Genomic DNA, 18,967 nt, shown 5'->3' on the forward strand with positions numbered 1-18,967 from the left:
AAAAAATTGCTTTTAGTACCATTAGCATAATACATGTAATACTAAATTTGACTGAAATATATTATGAGTAACTACTATAGTAAAAAAAAGAATTTGGTATCTTAAGTGTTGCTTTTTTGGGAATGAGTCGTAAAAGGGGATACTATGAGAAGTTGGACAGAAAGTGGCAAAATCACAGACTTTCAGAGTACAGAGGGATTTTTCATTATTAAGAAGCTTGCCATTTCAGTAAAGAGGGTGCTGAAGTTCAGAGAAGTGCTGTAACTTGCCCAAAGTCACACAGCAGTAAGTGGCAAAAGCAGGACTGGAAACCAGGTTTTAGATCTCTAAGTCCAGTGCCTTTTCCAGCCAGCCTGTGCTGCTCCTTATAAAAGACAGCAACTAGAGAACAGAAAGGAAGAAATATCGAGGAGCTAATGAGATGTCAGTGACTTGGAAGACTGAGGGAAACAAGATAGAACTAAGAAGAAAAATAGCAGAAGGAGATTCAGAAACTAAGAGGAGAGAACATGTAGGCTAAACATGTTGCCCATTCAAATGCTTTAAGAAAGAAAATGAATACTGGGCAAATTGTGACATGGAAAGGAAAGCAGAACAATGATAAAATCTGGGCAGTTAAGGAGAAAAAGGAGTAAAGAGAAGAGAACAAACACAGAAAGTAACTTAATGTACAAGGGGAGGCAGGGATTTGAGGGATTTGAGGAATTTGGCACATGGTAGCCAGCTATTGTCTTTATTATTCTCCTAAATTCTAAAGAGACATTTTTGATCACATGCTACACCACACTGGTGGTAACCTCAAATTCATAATTTGCAAATCTGAACTCATCTTTTTCTCTACCAACCTGTTTCTTCCCTATATTTCCCTAAGCACTTAGTCACCTAAGTTAGAATCCAGGGACTCAGCTAAGACCCTCTTTCTTCCTCACCTCCTATATTCGGTCGTGTTGTATTTCATCTCTTGATAATCACTCTACCTCCTCCTCTGCAATCTCAGATCCCAACCCTTCATCAAGCCTCATGTCTTGACTAGATTTTACTGCCTCCTAACTTCCCTTTTTTTAACCTTCTACTTTTCTACCTAAATCCATCCTTACATGGCTGCCAGAATGATTGTGTTACATCTCTGTCAAATGGAGGGTCTACCCAGACAGTCAACTGTTTAGCATTATAGGACAAGACCTTCTTGATTGGAACCCCTACATCCCTCTCTAGACTCATCTTTTGCCGGTCCCCCTCCCCATTCTCACATTCTGTGCTCTAGGCATTCTAAACTGCATGTTCTTTCCAAAGCCTGTCATGTTTGCTCACTGAGAAAAGTAAATGCTTTCCTCTGGCAGAGTAAAATCTTCACCTTGTCTTGCTAACCCTTATTCATACTTTCCAAGATTCAGCTTAAAAACTTCCTCCCATGGGAAGTTGCTCTTGCCTCATCCCTGTCCCATTCTCCAATATGATACAGAAGATCCTCCTTTGTACCTCCACAGTACATTAAACAATTCTCTCTCTTATCACTTACCCTCCTTATAATTACTTACCTGTCTACTCTAGTGGACTCTGAGCTCCCAAGAAGGGAATGTATCTTTTGGCCTGTATTCTCCAGCATCTAATGCCAGTACCTAAAAGCACTGAAATCTAGTCTATTCTGACTCATGGCAACTCTGTAGGACAGAGTAGAAAAGCCCCAAAGGGTTTCTAAGGCTGTAAATCTTTATAGATGCAGACTGTCTCATCTTTCTCCTGTGGAGTGGCTGGTGGGTTTGAACCACTGACCTTTGGTTAGCAGACAAATACCTACACCACTGTAACACCAGAGCTCCTTAATGTCATTACCTAGCACACAATATATTCTTGCTGAGTGAATGAGTACATAAGTGAATCAGTGAATGCCAGGAAGTTAGTCAATAAATAGAAAATGCTTCATGACCAAAGGGCAGGGACAAAATTCCCACCTTACAGTTGCCTACGATGTTAGAACTAACTTAATAATTTGTGAATTAATTTGCCTTTGCAGTGTAGCACTTAGAGACTTTCATTTTCTTTTGGGTGGCATAACTGCTTTTGGAAAAAGTGCCTCCTGGGGAATTGGTGTGTTTGGACCAGTCCCATATTGTTTTGATGCAAGTTAATCATGCCCATGGGAAGACTTCTGCATTAAGGAGAATGAGGTTCATTTTAAAACTTAAGTAAAAACTAAAGAATTCTTTATTAAATTAATAAGGCCTAAATGAACTCTACCCACTTCTCAATTATTGACATGCTTAGGTTCCAAAGATCAGGCTCTTATGCAAAAATAGAGGATGACCACATCAGATCACAAAATGGAGGACAACTACATCATTGCATAACCACAAAACCACTGAGAATCATGTTTAGATACATTGACACATAGCCTTAACCATCAGACAGTATTACTCCTGCCTCTCATCTTTGCATTTGTTACTGCCAGATTTACGTCATTAATGCACAAAATAATTGGACAGATTTTTCACTATGGTTGTAAATGCAAAATATTGGATAATGAGATAGCCAGTAAGTGAGGAGTATGTATATTCTTCAATTGACTGTGCACGCACAGGTATATACAGGAAAATAATTTGCTGGCCATCAATAACCTTTCTCACCAGCTCTATGTTATAAATAACCACTGCATAAACTCATTCTGACCTTCCTTTAGGTCTTAAAAGGTTTAAGATTTAGTTAACTTGACTCTTTCTTAGGCTACCTAGGAATTGTCCAATGTATTTAGATACACATTTTGCTCCTCTAGATCACATCATTCTTGCAATCTTTCTTCTGTTACTCTAACTCTAACTGACCTACTTAAAAACATCATCTGTATAAGTACTTTCTCCTGTTTCCAGGGTAGGCTTATGGCTGCCTTTATTAGAGAGCTGTTCCTTCTTCTTTCTCTTCTTGAGTTTGAAATAGAATGAGGTCTTCCTTCTAGCTGCTGTTTGACCTACATTCATTAAATACTTAAATTAACTGATTAACCATTTCTGTTAACAAAACTACAAGTTTTCTTTTAGCCTTTGCTTTTATACATTGTTTCTCACTAAAAGGCCCCTAGATAGGAAGATCTCAATTACATTAGATTTTAAATTCTTAAAATAGATTTAAAAGGAACAAGACAGCCTTTAACCAGAGATAACAAACAAACAAACTCACTGCTCTGGAGTCAATTCCAACTCACAGCAACCCCCCCTTGAGTTTCTGAGGCAGTATCTCCATGGAAATAGATTGCCCAGTCTTCCTTCCCAGGAGTGGCTGGGGTGTTTGAACCACCAACCTTTTGGTTAGTAGTCAAATGCCTTAGGCACTATGCCACTAGAGTTCCCTTAGCCAGAGAAGAACTGGTATTTCTTTTAGATCAACATTTTTCAGAAGTTTTGGGATATCTCACTTTAAGAACCATAGATTCACCAAACTTTGAGATGAACTTGAGGTCTAGGAAGTCTATATTGAATTGTGTGAGTGGGTGTGTTTATGAGATGTGGCAGTGGTGACAGAGGAGAGAGGTGCTGAGTGAGGAATCAAGGAGTACAGTTGCTGTTATGGATTGAATTATGTCCTCCCAAAATATGTGTTGTAAACCCTAACTTCTATGTCTGTGTCCCATCTGGGAATGAGTTGCCTTTGTTATCTTAATAATACAGGATTAGTGTAGAGTGTGTCTTGAGTCCACAGTGCCTAAAGCATTTGACTGCTAACCAGAAGGTTGGCCAAACTTGCCAGCCACTCCGTGGAAGGAATGCTGTGCAATCTACTTCTGTAAACATTTACCACCTCGGAAAACCAATGGGGGCTGCTATTGGGTTTGGAATTGACTCGAAGGCAATTAGTTTTTTTTTTCCTTACAAAATATAAAAAGAGAAGATTAAGCAAGCAGATATGGGAGAAGATAGATGCCATAACACATGAAGATCACCACAGAGCCAAGGGATAAGGACCTCAGAGCCAAGAGAGTGAAAGTCTTACCCTAGAGCTGGGGCCCTGAATTTGGACTTCTGCCCTCCTGCACTGAGAGAAAATGTCTGTCTGTCTGTTATAGCCCTCCACTTGTGGTATGTCTGTTGTAGAAGTACTAGATAACTAAGATAGTGTTTTAGAGTGAGTTGAAATTTGTGGGACGTATCCTCGCTGTCTTAGGTCCTTCAAAGATTGCCTTCCTCAACCCTGGGAGAGAGTTCAGAAGAGAAGAGCAATGTCCATACTAGTTCTGCATTTGTAGCCTTAAGCCATCCTGAGCAGGTCAGGATCTTGGAATACAGGCAAGGGGCTTTCTCTGTGCTGAATACCTCCCTGGGGGCTGAGGAACACGACAACCAGGAGCGAGGGCTGAAGTAGTCCTTATTTTGTTATCTCAGGGAAAGAGCCAGAGACGCCAGAGTCTCTGGAAAATATCCGATCATCAATCCTCACTCATTCTGTGATTGTAAAACACAGAAAATTCTACAGTACTGGTTGTCAATGTGTAAATTCCTTTTCCTATCACTTAAAATGGCTAGTGTATATAATTTACACTAAATCCTTTGATAATCATCGTTTAAGGGAAGTAGATGATGTACACAGATATGAGGCTATCAGATCACCTATCTGATTTAGACAGCTATGTAATTAGTTTAAAGGGAATTGGGCACTTTTGGAAGCTGCATTACTTACTCTTACACTATTACGGATCAATTTAGCCCACCTACACCATTAATTTGCTAAATGGAACACAATGAAAGAGTTAATGTAGCCTGTGCAACTGCTGATACACTCTAAAGACACAACTGATAATGGGGAAAAACCTGAATAATTAGGGTTTTTATTATTTTCTGGGATTTTTTTAAATTTATTCCAAATAGCACATGATTTCTACTTCTCCTTTGAAAACTGGAGAGAATTAATTATTTTTTTAAAACTAGACTGCAGATGAGAAATAATGAATTAAATCAAGCATTAATAAAAGTATCGCTTTAATAGTGTTCAGGTTAATGTTTGAAAAATACAGCAGCCACTTTATTCAATTGCCTACACATTTTTTACTGATGTCCTTGGGAATAGACATTATAGTTAAAAATTTAAAGCAAAATTATTAAACCATTAAACAAAACAGCAAAATGGAAATCAACTTTAGTATTTTCCCACGATTTTAAGTGATCTGCTGATAAAAATCTCTTACAAATCATTCTTAATTTCCTGAGTGGCTTCTTCCATAATGAAAAGGAGAAAAAGAAAAGAGAAAATTGAAGGGGGGAGCACTAAGCCTCACTTTTAGATATGTATTTATAAAATGGGCTCAGTTTTTTCATGCTGTTTTGGCAGAAACAATGACAAGTGGTTTCAATGTTCGAGTTTCTAGGACTGTATTTCAGACAGCTATCAAAGGAAAATTTATTCCCTCAGTTGTATCCTGGGGAAGGAGCCTCTATACTTCTAATATCGAAGCAGTTAGATTGATATACACACAAGGAGAACACGACATGGCACAGAGGTCAGGCTGTTTAAAACATGATTCAGTATCAACAAGAATAGACACATCTTTTCTACTTTGGAATAACTGGTCCAGATTTCCTACATTATCTGTGTTTTCTGTACACTATTTTGAATTTGAAAAATTTTAATGTGTAGCATAGTCACTATAAACACTGTGAATCTTTCCTTCTCTGAGGGCCCTTCTCTGATACTTTCCTCAAACTGATGTCAGTGGGAGTTGTGGGTTTGCCATGGGTGCCGAGTTAAGTTAATTATAGAGAAATGCTTCAGAAGCTCATCCTGAAATTGCTAAGCTAGAATGAGGGACAATAAAGCTGCCAAATGAGAAACTAGAGACCCATATATACCTACATAAATGTGTAAAAGCTGAAACTCATTTATTTGCTCTGTGGATCTGAATATAGCTCACAAAAGATCACAGTCAGTACCACAAATACTAAGTTCCAACTATTCAACGTCTCTAGACAGAAAGACTGCCACTAACCTGGTGGTGTACACATACTTATCACCAGAATTCACAGTCTTCTTTTTTTTTTTTTTCCATGCTGTCTTCTTTAACTGGGTGGAAGAGCCTCTAGATATATTCAAAAGGTTTGCGGTGTATGTGGGGAAGCAAGCAGAGAACTGTGAAATGCCGTTTACTAATAATTTATTCTATTATCCTATTCAATACACTAGACTTGCTTTTGTATATATTCTACTATAAGAACTGTGATGATTTCATTTTGGGGATGAACTTTTTAAATAATATCTTTAGCAGGTGAGCTTTTTTTGATCCCTGGAATGACTTTCCACTAAGGAATTATAATGTGTGGCAGCTGTCTGCAAATCGGTAAAGAGTAACCTGGAAGGGCCCTAACACTAAGTGAGGGACTAACATGGTTTATTACAGTGTCATCACACACGGGACCCCATTCGGTAGTTGGACACTCCTTCTGCTCTCCAGCAAGTTAACTGGAGAGGAGGTCAGAGACATGATGGCTAATTAGTCAATCAGTAATTAGCATTCAACTCATGAAACATATTAGTCTAAATAAACTATTTAAAAGCTGACTTATAAACCTACTGTAGTCTTTCTACCAAATCAGCCAGTGGTGTATCTACAAATACTGCTTACTTTACTAAGGAAGCACAGTAAAAAATAGAGCGAAACCCACTGACATCATGTTGCTTCTGATTCATGGTGTCTCCTGTGTTAGAGTAGAGCTGCTCCAAGGGGTTTTCTTGGCTGTAATCTTATGGAAGCAGATTGCCAGTCCTTTCTTCCACAGTGCTATAGGTAGGTCTGAACTGTCAACCTTTAGGTTAATAGATGAGCACAAACTGTGCCACCCAGGGACTTGAATAAATCACCATAGGGATATAACACTTCTAAGTAATGAAGATAAGTTGATGCTATGAAAAAAAATGTCTACTTTCTGAAATGAAGATTCTTACACTTTAGAAAATCCTTGCATACCTAAAGAGCCATCTTACTTACTCTAATGGTGACTCGTAAGAACCCAGAATCCTTTCTGACAACATGTACAACAGTAATATGCTTTCAACTTCCTTTGAATGGGCAGTGTTTTCTGTCTTAACTTCTCTTTTTTGAGGGAATGAGAGTATAAATAAATCAAAAGCACTAACATTTCAGAAGGAATTGGTATCAATATGAAGTTGTTTTTTTTTTTTTTTTGGTTTAAGAATTTGAATAAATTGAAGAAGTCCTTGTTTTATAAAGTAAAAGAAAGTGAGAAAACATGTCATATTGGGTAAAATATCAAAAAATCAATAATAAAAATGGGAAGTGTTAATATTTTCAACATTAACTCTTGGTAGAGCGTCCAAACTCTCAGAAAGCAACTGAGCATTGATTTGATACTTTTTCAATGGACCCTTGGCAAGAAAACCAGCTATAGGGTTTATTAGACTCTTCTCTGTCGACATTTACCTGCCTATGTCTTTGGTTTATCCCTCTATTCCTTCATTCATCAGAGTTATTGGGAGAATTCTATATGCGTTGCAACATTCCACAAATTTTGAGTAACGTAAAAATAATAAAATAGTTCATATTTTATAAAATACTTCCACATACACTGTTTCAATCACTATACATAGTAATACTGTGGCAGGCTAGTGGTAAACTGAAGTTTGTACTAAGGAAACAAGTAACAAAGTTAACACAAGGCTGGTAATTTCAGCTAAATCTCGCTTAACATTTCTTTGATAAGATAAGTGGCAATTTAGGCAGAAGGCAGATTTATTGATCCCAGGTCGTCTTCCACATACTTCTATCCTATAAAAGAAAATACGTTTTCCTGAATCTCAGAGCTTTTTAGGCCAGCTAGAAAGCTGGAGACATACTCGTGGGAATCGGAGCCGAAAAGTTTAATTTCTCTTTGCAAGGTATTTATGCCTGAAAGATGATTAGACAGCATGCATCAGCTCAAGGGACTGAGGTCATGAAAGGCATAGCAGGCCAGCGTTTTTCAATTGGGAATGGTGATTCTTTTCACAATTCCCGTCTGGTTTTGGTAAAACTCCATTGTCAAACCTCCCAAATCACTTCTCTAGGAAATTACAAAATACCCTAATAAGGTCTAAGTTAGACATGCAGTACCCTACAGAATTATGAAGGGGAATATTACAGATATGCACTAATATTCTGGAGTCTGCCAATTCACCAATCATTATAAAGACTGGGGAAGGTTGATGGGCATTCGGATTCCCCTGCTGCCTCTATCGCGGCCTTCACATCCAGCTACATTTCAGGAAGTGAGGCAGAAGGATGTAACATGCTCAGGTTACAAGTCAGGACAGAGCATATTGCAGAGAAGGACCGGTCACAACTCTGAGGAGTAGAAAGAGTTAAGCTTGTTCAACTGTAAACTCGCACGGACAAAATGTGCAGTGCTGACAGAACACAGTGCCTTTGGAAAACTGGCTGGATTATCACTCGCTCTTCACACACCTGCTTCTTGTGCACTTTCTTTTGAGTGTGTTTTAAGTTTCTGACCCTTAGAAGAGGTGTACCCTTGCTCTTTCATAAGACAAATTGTAAGAATGTACAGAAAGAAAAGAAAATGATCATTTGTCATTCTGAATTAATGAGGCTGAATTCTTTAGGTTAAGTGCCCCATTTTTTTCTGTCTCAAGTTGTAATATTGCTGTTTGGCTAAATATATAAATGTTTTGGAGACATTTTTTAGGCATGTCTTTGTTTCAGACATCTAGAGGAACATTAACACAAACACTGTTTTTTTAAAACAGTGTTTCTTTTGTTAGAAAAGTTATCTTTCAAACATTGGTTTGCTATACCAGTGTATTCTTAAAACACACAAAATTATACATATACATATACATATACATACATACATACATAATTGTGAGGGTTATAGCTAGTAAATATATCTGAATAATGCTTTTTGGAATAGTTACTTTTACTGTAACTTTAAGATTTAATGTTATTGTTGTTGTGTGCTGTTGAAGCTATTCTGACTCATAAGCGACGCTATATGGCAGAGCAGAACTACCCTGTGGGGCTTTCCAGGCTGTAAATCTTTATGAAGCAGACTGCCACATCTTTCTCTTGCAGAGCCACTGATAAGTCAAACTTCTGACCTTTTGGTTAACAGCCAAGCACATAACCATTGTGCCACAGGGTATATTTTAATGTATGTAAAGAGTCTGTATTAGGAAAGATTAAAATCTTTTATTCTTTAAAACAATGCTTGCCTATTTTATTAATGAGGTTGGCTTGCCAACCAACCACTACTTTAGCTACTGAACTATCTGAGTCTGAATTTTGGGAGAGTATTTATTACTAGAGAAATATGTTTTCTTTGTATTCAATCATTTTTAAAAAGTAAAAAGTATAAATGATCTCACATCAACTCAACCAATGGAGTATAACCCCTTTTGTTAATTTTCTCAATGATTAAAATTCACTTGTTGGTCATAAAAAGCCCTGGTATTTGTTGCAAGACGTTCATGTGCCAGTACTAACCCACAAAGATGAACTTCTGTGCAGTGTCAATGCCTGGGAACAAATAAGGACACATTTAAAAATGACCCACAGAGCAGGGTTTGGGGCCTAGACTGTACTAAAAACTTATTTATTTTTACCCCTGCTTTCAACTAAATTGAAACCCCACTAATGCCACCACCATTTCCTGAAGGTCTTATCATCAGAGCAGCTCTCCTGCCCAGTCTCATCTGATGGTAGTACTTTTTCTGTATTCGTTTTTGCCTCTTTGGCAATACAGCCTGCTATCACTTTGAAAAAAGTGCAAAGGAAGTACTTTCCATTAACTTCCAATTTATTCCTTTCCTATTGTGATCCTAAAATGAGCAAAAGGAATGTTAAGAACAGAATTTTAATGTAATTCAAGTGAAAAGGTTTGTTCCTCTGACAAAACCATGCTGCTGGGTAACATTCATTTTATTAAAAGGCAATCTGTCAAAAGAGAAAAGCAATTCAAGCTACAAGAAGACAAAGTTTTATATATAAGATCCACTCCAGAAAAGTTGTACAAGAAAATATTTGTATATTGAGTCATTTATCTACTGAGTTTTATTGTAATTTTAGAGGTGTGCTCCTTCAGAAAATGCTTTTGCTTCAGCATATCATTGTAAAAATCATACTAAGGAACTCAATATTCATTTCAAGAACTATTTTGCATTTGTCAACATGTCATCGCAGTACATCTAATTTTCCCTTGTGGCTCGTGCAATGTTAGTCAAGTGAACGAGAGTTCGGATATGATTTTACACATGCACTCATTGCAAAGTACACATGCCATAAAATATACAATACCTAATCCGCATGTCATTCTTACTGACCTCACAAAATGTGACTGTTCAAATAGCACAGTGCTTGGGCCACTACTCCAGATATTTAGTACAATCCACTGGCGAGTTGAGCCCCATACCTTTTCATACACTTCCAGACAGAGACCATAATTCCTAATTTGCATTTACTCATTAGAATTCTTTTAAAGGCAGGTTAGCTTCTACATTAACTAATAATAGTAAGATAACAAAAAGCCCTTCTTTGATGAGAATAACATCTGTAGTACTGATGTGATCAGCAAAATTCATTGTAAATGTTTTTAAGGTTTTTTTTTTTTTTTTCCATTGAAAGCTTCCAACACATTCAGCTTTCTTAAATGGGCAAATTTACACCCAAAGGGTTAATGCCTAAAAGCAAAGCTATTGTATGTTTCTGGAAAGGTTTGCTGCTAATATATTAGGGCTATATGAAGCAAAATATTCATCCTTAAGCAGGAGTAGATTTACTTTGAAGCTAATGAAACTTAAGCTTCAGGTCTTCTCACTTGTCTGAGTTCTTTCCAAGGCCCTGAATTTAATTTTGAATCTCATAATTTTGCCTTCTTTTTCATAAAGAGGGATTCAAAAAATTATATAAGGCTCACGCCCCACAAAACCTGGATCCTTCTTGCCCTTAAGATTGTATTAACAGAGATTCATAGCATTTTATAATCAGAGTAGAATGTGATATACTTACTCAAAAAATGTCGTCCATCCAGTTTCATCACTCTTAGTGGCTAGAAGGCCACTATTGCCATGGTAAGTAAACAAAACTAATTCTAGTCCTTGAGCTGTCATGCTTTTCAAACATCCATTTGTTCCTATTGTCAACCATATCACTTGGTTATCTGGAGACACCACTCGAACTGGCATCCGATTTGGGTCCCGTCTAATTCGAAGGGTGTTGCCATTGCTGTCTGTCACAGCAGTAATATCATTATCATTGCTGTAGCTAAAATTGTACAGGTAATCACCAGTGACTAAACTTACAGTATACTGGTGAGTACCATTGATGTCAAAGATATAGAGTTCTTGATCAGTTGGAGAGGCAACTTCATAAAAATTCATGGAGTTAAGTAAAGGCTTATTCTTTGACACAGCCCGGATCCGAATATTCCCCAGATCTGCAATATACAGTGTGCCATCTGGAGAAGCGGCCAGGGAGGATGGAGCATTAAGTTTGGCATCTTTGGCATAGCCATCTCCGCTCTGGTAACAGTCGCAATTGGCATCATTTTTGCAGTCACACTCTGAAGGAATTCCAGCAACTAAGGAGATTTCCCCATCTGTTGTGACCTGTCTTATTCGGTTAATTTTCTTCTCATCAGTTTCAGTGATGTACAGGACCCCACTGTAGGACACAGCAATGGCAGTAGCTGATTCTAGTGTTGTCTGAACGGCGTGCTTCCCCACAGAGTATTCCACTCCGGGAACCTGACAGTGCATGGGCCGTCCAGCAGCAATGCGAACCTGACGGTTTTCAGTGATCTGTAAAACTACATTATTATCCAGGACATAAATAGAGTTATCCATAGGGTTAATGGCTAGGTCAGTGGGCCACTCCAGACGTACCTTAAGAAAAAAAAAAAAAAAAAAAGGCCTAGTTAGTCAGTTACTATACTGCAGTTAATGTGCGAGAATAGTAAATTAGACCATTCAGTGAAATTAGCCTTAATTTGATAAACTGTTTATTTTTTTTTCCCCCAATAGACAGTAAAATAGAAAATATTTGAGTGGAGACAAATGTAAGAAATAACATGTTATTTAAAAATGCAGCATATTGAAAGACATACTAGTTGTATCCAAATAGCTGATAAACTTCTAAGTAGTGAGTCAATAGATATCAATGAGATATGAACACATAGGTTCCTGGTTTACCTTCCTATAGCAGTCATAACCACCAAATGTCAGGGCTTTCTGGGTTATGAATATATTAGTATTCCATTGTATTTTCAATCAGGCCAATAGTAAAGTTCCTAATTCTAAATATAAGCCTTTTGGGACTAATCATAGTAGGTTCTCACTACTACTTAAGGAGCTCACGCAATCACAAGATTAGAGATTAAAGTGGTTATAGTCTTTTTGGAATATGCATGCTGCTACTCTATTGGTATTTTATCACAGATGCTTAGTGTTTCTTAGTGATAATTGTTCTGTATCACACTGAATTCATCATATGCAGAATTAAAGAAGCAAACAACATTTTATCAGCTCCTGATACACATTGAAATGGAACAACTTTATTCCAAACACAGCCACACATGATATATGCAGTTTAATATGGTGCCATCACAGTGTTACTGATGTAGTAAATTAAGTGACTTATAAGAAAAACAAACATCTGAGCTTAAGATTTTCACTACCTGGCTGATATGCATGCTAGTGTCACAAGTTAAAGGTCTGGCTGACGTCAGATCATTAGAACCCAGCAGAGTTGATATGATGCCATTTTGATCCACTTTTCTGATCATGGTTCCATCAACAAAGTAGATTAATCCATTCTTATCAATAGCCATTCCTTCACCAAAGAGAAATAAGTGTTACTAATTTTTCACAAATGTTTAATTTTGATTAAATGACAGGCATATGTTAAAGTCCACAATTAACCCCAGAGAGCCAATATAGTCATGTATATTACAGATAAAAATAAAATGTAAAAAAAGAAGTAATACGGAGGTATAAGAATCTCTAGTGAGTGTATGAATCACATAAGAAGTGTATGTTTTAAAGATAAAGTTATAATGTGTATAAAATGTTGCTTATAAATGTTTGGAGCAGGTCAAATTCTGTTATAGTGAACTTATAGTAATGATATTCTTCTAACAAAAATAGATCTAAGTTGAGGCTAGTGTTTTGCTGACCTATTATAATGATATTTACTATTACGTATAATTCAGTTGAGCAAATACTTTTTTCTAGTCCTTATTCACATAAAAGTCATGGACTCGACAGCAGTTTTTTTTTTTTTTTTTAATAATGAAATAAATAAATAAATAAATAAAAGTCCTCACACCAAAAACTAAACAACATTGTAATGAATGGCATAACATATGAGCAACGACTCAGTCTTTATTGGATTAAATGCTAAAAATTTTATTGCATAGACTTTTAGCCCTTGTTATCTCCAGAAATTCCTCACAGCAAGCATTTTTTTTCCCATGGCATAGAAACAAAAGTTTAACAGCTCCAAACTGGGTGAGGGCTAATAGGGTTGCTTAGTGATGGCTTTTAAAGAGGCCTGGGACTCATTCATGACAAAGAAATTCCAGGACAATGGAAGAATGTGGACACTTCCTTGAAGTTTAACAGGATGTGACCTGAATTGTATACAGTAGTTGCTTTCTTCTTTGGAAAGCTGAAAAAATAGTATGATTAAAAAAATTGCCAAGAACCTAATATTTACTGCAAAATCTACGTAGGATTCTAGCAGTCTCATGCTAAATGCCTTTTAAAAACACTAGATGTGAAACAGCTTTCCAGAACACAGTTGAGGGTAAATGTGAGACTCAGCATTAAACATAATCAGGCACTAACTGGATTTTCTACCCTTCTTATTTATTTATTTATTTATTTTTTAATAAAAAAAAAATCCTTAAACCGATAACTGCCAGTACCTTTGGGACTCATGAGTGTTGCTTCCACAGCCTTCCCTCCATCTCCACATCTGGCTTCATCAAATGGAAGGCACTGCTCCCCTGTTCCTGCAACCACTTCAGCATTTTTAGTTAAATCTTTTGCACCCGTAAGTGACTTTGGACGATAAATTCTGCGGGTGTTAGTGTCAGAAACATACAAATCTCCTGTGACTGGATCAGTTGCAAGGTAGTATCTATGAGCTGGGTTACTGCTGTAAAAAAGGATCATATGTAATTGTCACAAGAGAGTTATCCTAGCACATGAGAACAATTATAAGCAAAAATAAAACAGATGATGAGAAACTGATTATGAACTTAAATCCATTACCAAAGACTAGAAAATGAATAAAATATTTAATAATGACTTAAAAGAATGTGATCACTGGTAGCAATCTCTGATATTATTGTTTTCCTTTCTTTGCCTGATGCTGAGGATTTCACAATTTATTAACAGCCATCTTAAAGATAACTTGTATAAGGCAATATGCCTATGGCCTAAAACAAAGAAGCAAGTTATCTAAATCTTTCTGGTTCAGTGCAAAGCCTTTAATACTGGCCTGAGTGGTAGGCACAAATTTCATTTCAGGGTGTGTCTATCAAACTCTCCAGTAAAGTATAATATGTTACTAACATCACTCCTAACTCATCATTGGGAATTATTCTTTTTCTTCTTGCCAAATCTAACAGAACACCCGCCCCTAAAAAACTGTAGCATTGGGCCCATCTCGGTTCTTTATCATAATCCAGAAAAGCAACCTGAAGGAATCACAATGTTTGTCCTGAGCTACAGGGTTAAATACCAAAATGAGGTTGTACAAATATAAGTGGCAGCCTCAGTTGGTGGCCTAATGCAATGAGTCAGAATGTTAAATCTATCAGTTTTATTTTTAACATTTGTAAATTGAGCTCTAAAACCTGTGAATTTGGTGAGATAAAGAAATTTGTTCACAAAATGTAGTGCCTCAATTTTATAAATACATTGTTCTTGTTGCTAACTGCCATCAAGTTGGCCTTGACTCATGGTGACCCCACGTACAACAAGATCAGACCATTGTGATTCACAGCATTTTCAATGGCTGATTTTTCGGAAGTGTAGCACTAAGCCTTTCTTCCTAGTCTGTAAGCTCCACTGCAACCTGTTCAGCATCATGGCAACATACAAGCCTGCTCTGACAGATGAGTGGTGCTGCATATGAGGTGTACTGACTGGGACTCGAACTTGGGCCTCCCGCAAGGAAAGCAGGAATTCTACCACCAAATGACCACTGTTTTATAAACATAAAGTAGTGCAAATGTAAAACACCTCATTATAAGACTCATTATAAGACTTATAAGACCAACATTATCAAAGAGTACACAGTTATGATATATATATATATAAATACACACATACACACAAATATAGCTGGAATTAAAAAGTTAATCTCCTTACAAATATTCAACACCACATTCTTAAGAATGTAATTTTGTGCCTTCTACAAACACTGTCTTTTGAAAAATAAATAAGTCTAAAAAGAATTTAAATCATTTGGTGTCCCCAAAAATTTCAAATGATACGAGGAGAGCCAGTACTGTGCATCTTCTGATGACAAATTTGGTTTCACTCAAGCATTCTCATTGATTCTCTCTCTCTCTCCACACATACAACACACACAATTAAGTGCGTGTTTTCCATTTATTTTATACTTGACCTTCAAAAATATATCAACCTAACTCTATATGAAAATATTTTATATTAGTGAAGTAGTTTTCTCTCATTACTAATTAGGGTCTATGGAAACAATTCTTACTACTTAATGCTCTGACTTTTAAGTGATCAGCGTATGCAGAGATTCTATTCTTAAAATAATAGGTCACAGTTTCCCTAGTGTTTCTCACATTGGTTGAGGGGACAGCAGACCACACATGAGGTCTATAGAGACCTTTGGAGCTTGAAATAATTTGATGGATATGACATTGGAATATACAGAAATACAGAAACACAAAAGAACTCAGTTTCTAGGTTTTCCTTTCCAGTCTTTAATTTCTTTTAGTGACAAGAGACAGATGACAGCAAGAGGTCTTCAATGTGTAAATATGTGTGAGAGGGTGAAAAGTGGTATAAAGAAGTAATAAAAAGATACAAGTCATTATGAAATAAAAAACATTTCAGAACTATTGGATTATACCAAATGATTAACTTGCCATGCTAAGTGTTATTATATCATTTTCCTAAGTTGATGCCTGGAATTTAAAATGCAGCAAGACATATTGCATTCCTTAATGTGGTTGGTTGTTGTCTTGTAATGAAGTAAAAAGTCACATATCAATATAACATTCTAAAGAATTTTACAGAGTTTTTTTCTTTCTTTCTATAAACAGTCTGATATTGACAGAGTTGGTCTTCTAGGCATGTATAGTTGCAGACAAATTTTTTTTTTCCAATTATATATCTATAAACATGAGCTTTGGACCAGATTGCCTGGTTTTGAATCCTAGTTTCATCACTCACTACCTGTGTGATCTTCGGTAAGTTACCTAACTTATATGTGCCTCAGATTCCTTATCTGTAAAGGGATAATAACAATACATGTAAGTTTTATGCAAGAATTACATTAAGTAATACACGTAAAATCCTTGGAATATTGTTGAGCATATAATACATACTTAGTAAGCGTTGTTGTTGTTGTTGTTGTTATGTGCCGTCGAGTCGGCCCCGACTCATAGCGACTCCTCCTTGGGTTTCCGAGGCAGTATCACTACGGAAGTCGGATTGCCCAACCTTCCTTCCGAGGAGTGGCTGGTGGGTTTGAACCGCCAGCTGTCTGGTTAGCAGGCAAGTGTCTTTGCCACTATGCTACCAGAGCTCTTCTTAATATGTGTGCTTTGGTCATATCTCTTCTTATACTGCAATGTCCTTTTCCTTGTAACTCTATACATATAAGTGTAATAGTTATGTATAATCTACTCAAGTATGATGCATTTTTGAAAATGTGAATATGGAGAAAGCATTTACCTAAACTTAGTTAGGTTCCCTTTTATTTATTTAGTCCTGCTGTTATACTACAATATTCTAAACCATTAAAACAAGGCTGACCATCTTAAAACATCCACTTTGAATACTAATGATGATAAAAGTAGCTGAATCATGCATACTTCTTCATCACGTCCCTTTTACTGACAAAAAAAAAAAAACCATTCTGTGGTGGCTGCATGAGCAACAGTGGCACAATCTTTAGCTTTGGGGCTTTTTTTTTTTTTTGGTGCAAAACCAATTGACATTAAGTCATAAACTTTTGCTTTTATTGAGATCAGCTTTATTTTATTAATGAGAGAATGTCCAAAGTGGTGCTTATATTTGCTTATTTTCTGTCTCCTCCCTTGAAGACAGAAATTTCTAACTCAAGCAACATATGTCAATAGTTTTGAAAATGTCTGACAAATAAAAGCTCTAATTTTACATACAACTCCATTGCCCAGAAGAACAAATATAGAGGAAAATGTGGCCCTAGAGAAGAAAACTAGCCTCTGGAAATATTCCCCACAGAGTGGCAGGAAATGAGAACTGGATAGATTCTCTGCAGTGTAGCCTAGCATGGTAAATTAGAGCCAGTCTTCGATCCCAGCCTCTTTTAAATGAAATGAGGGATCAGTAATAAATTATTAAAAAAGCAAAACCATCAGTATCTAGTCAATTCTGACTTACAGCAACCTCCACTGGGTTTCCAAGGCTGTAAATCTTTATGGAAGTAGATTGCCTCACCTTCCTCCTATGGAGCAGCTGGTGGGTTTGAACCACTGACCTTCTGGGTTGGCAGCCAAAAGCCCTACTTATGCTACCAGAGCTCCTTAAAGTACTAGAAGAAAAAAAATGAGTGTGGAAATTTGTAGTTGACAGACTGGTGGCAGAGAAGCTCTGAACCATGTAAATAAAAGGTTGGGGTTCAAGGACACGTAATTGAAGCACCGGGCACTTTCTGAAAGGGTAAGCTAATACTTGCTTTCCAACTTCCTGAAAAGCCAAAACAATAAAGAGGCTGGTGTGTTAGTACAAATGGGTGGTGAGTTTTTAGATCAGTGATATATCTAGTGTGAAAATGGGAGGCTACAATGACTGAAAACAGTCTGCAGCTGGGAGCTGGTATGCATGGCTTTGGGAACCTCTGTTCAGCAGGAGGAACACAATGGACTTCTTGTGTGATTGATAATCTAGATTTTTCTGTTTCAGAGAAGTTTAAAATAGCATTTAGTTTTTGACTAATAGCAGTAACACCAAAGAAACTTGAGAGCAAGTCAAGAAAACTTGAGTAAACGGCACCTTGAGTTTTAAATCATCCTGAGTCGCCTAGATCACTACAATTGTAAGGCCACCTTCTCTACAGTCATATTCAGAGACAGACCCAGTGGTAAATGCAAGCTTGATATATTCATTTATTTTTTCAGAATTCAACTTCTTAGATTCCAGAAATCTTTGCAAAGATAAAGCCACAGAATAGATATTATTAACACTTTTATCTTTTTAGCTGGAAACTAAGTGTTTGAAGCAGCATAACAAATTATATTTATGTATAAAAACAAACCTGTTTATTTTCTGGTAACTAAGACTGTTTAGATGATTGCAAGCAGGGGTGTGGTATGCAGTATTTCTGTGCCTGCTTAATTTTTAAATACCAAATCAATAAGGAATGCTGCATCAAGTTTTAAAAATTTCATATCTAAATTTAATTGGATTCAAATTCATAGACCTGTGATTGGCACTTTCTTTGATCCTTTAATTGGTAATATAAAATTCACAAAGTTGATTTTTAATCCTACATGTTTCATTGCCCTTTGGCTGGTATTAGTTAATTAATTTGTGTTCCTTTCTTTTGGAATTTCTGAGAATTAGAACAAGGATGAGCTAAAATTTACAACCTATAAAAGGAGTTTGTTAGCAAACTAATAATATAAACAGCATAGGAGGATATGTTTAGCATATCTGAGAGAAACACATTTCAAGCCCTTTAGAAGCTTCTATTTATGTAGAATCTTTAATACATTGATTCGACAGTATTTAC

General features: G+C 36.6%; 1 protein-coding gene across 1 annotated transcript in view; it reads right to left on the reverse strand.

The window, feature by feature from the left end:
* The window catches only part of TENM3 (teneurin transmembrane protein 3), a 628,633-nt gene that overhangs the window by 43,933 nt on the left and 565,733 nt on the right, over positions 1-18,967 (reverse strand). Inside the window, exons 21-23 of the mRNA XM_042780948.1 lie at positions 13,911-14,143; positions 12,660-12,814; positions 10,994-11,868 (exon numbers count right to left, since the gene is read on the reverse strand). Coding sequence (XP_042636882.1) covers positions 10,994-11,868; positions 12,660-12,814; positions 13,911-14,143 — 1,263 coding nt within the window. The remainder of the gene's footprint in view (positions 1-10,993; positions 11,869-12,659; positions 12,815-13,910; positions 14,144-18,967) is intronic.

Source organism: Orycteropus afer, unplaced genomic scaffold, assembly GCF_000298275.1.
Source record: "Orycteropus afer afer isolate SDZICR_OR568_19922 unplaced genomic scaffold, OryAfe1.0 scaffold00073, whole genome shotgun sequence".
Classification (NCBI taxonomy): domain Eukaryota; kingdom Metazoa; phylum Chordata; class Mammalia; order Tubulidentata; family Orycteropodidae; genus Orycteropus; species Orycteropus afer.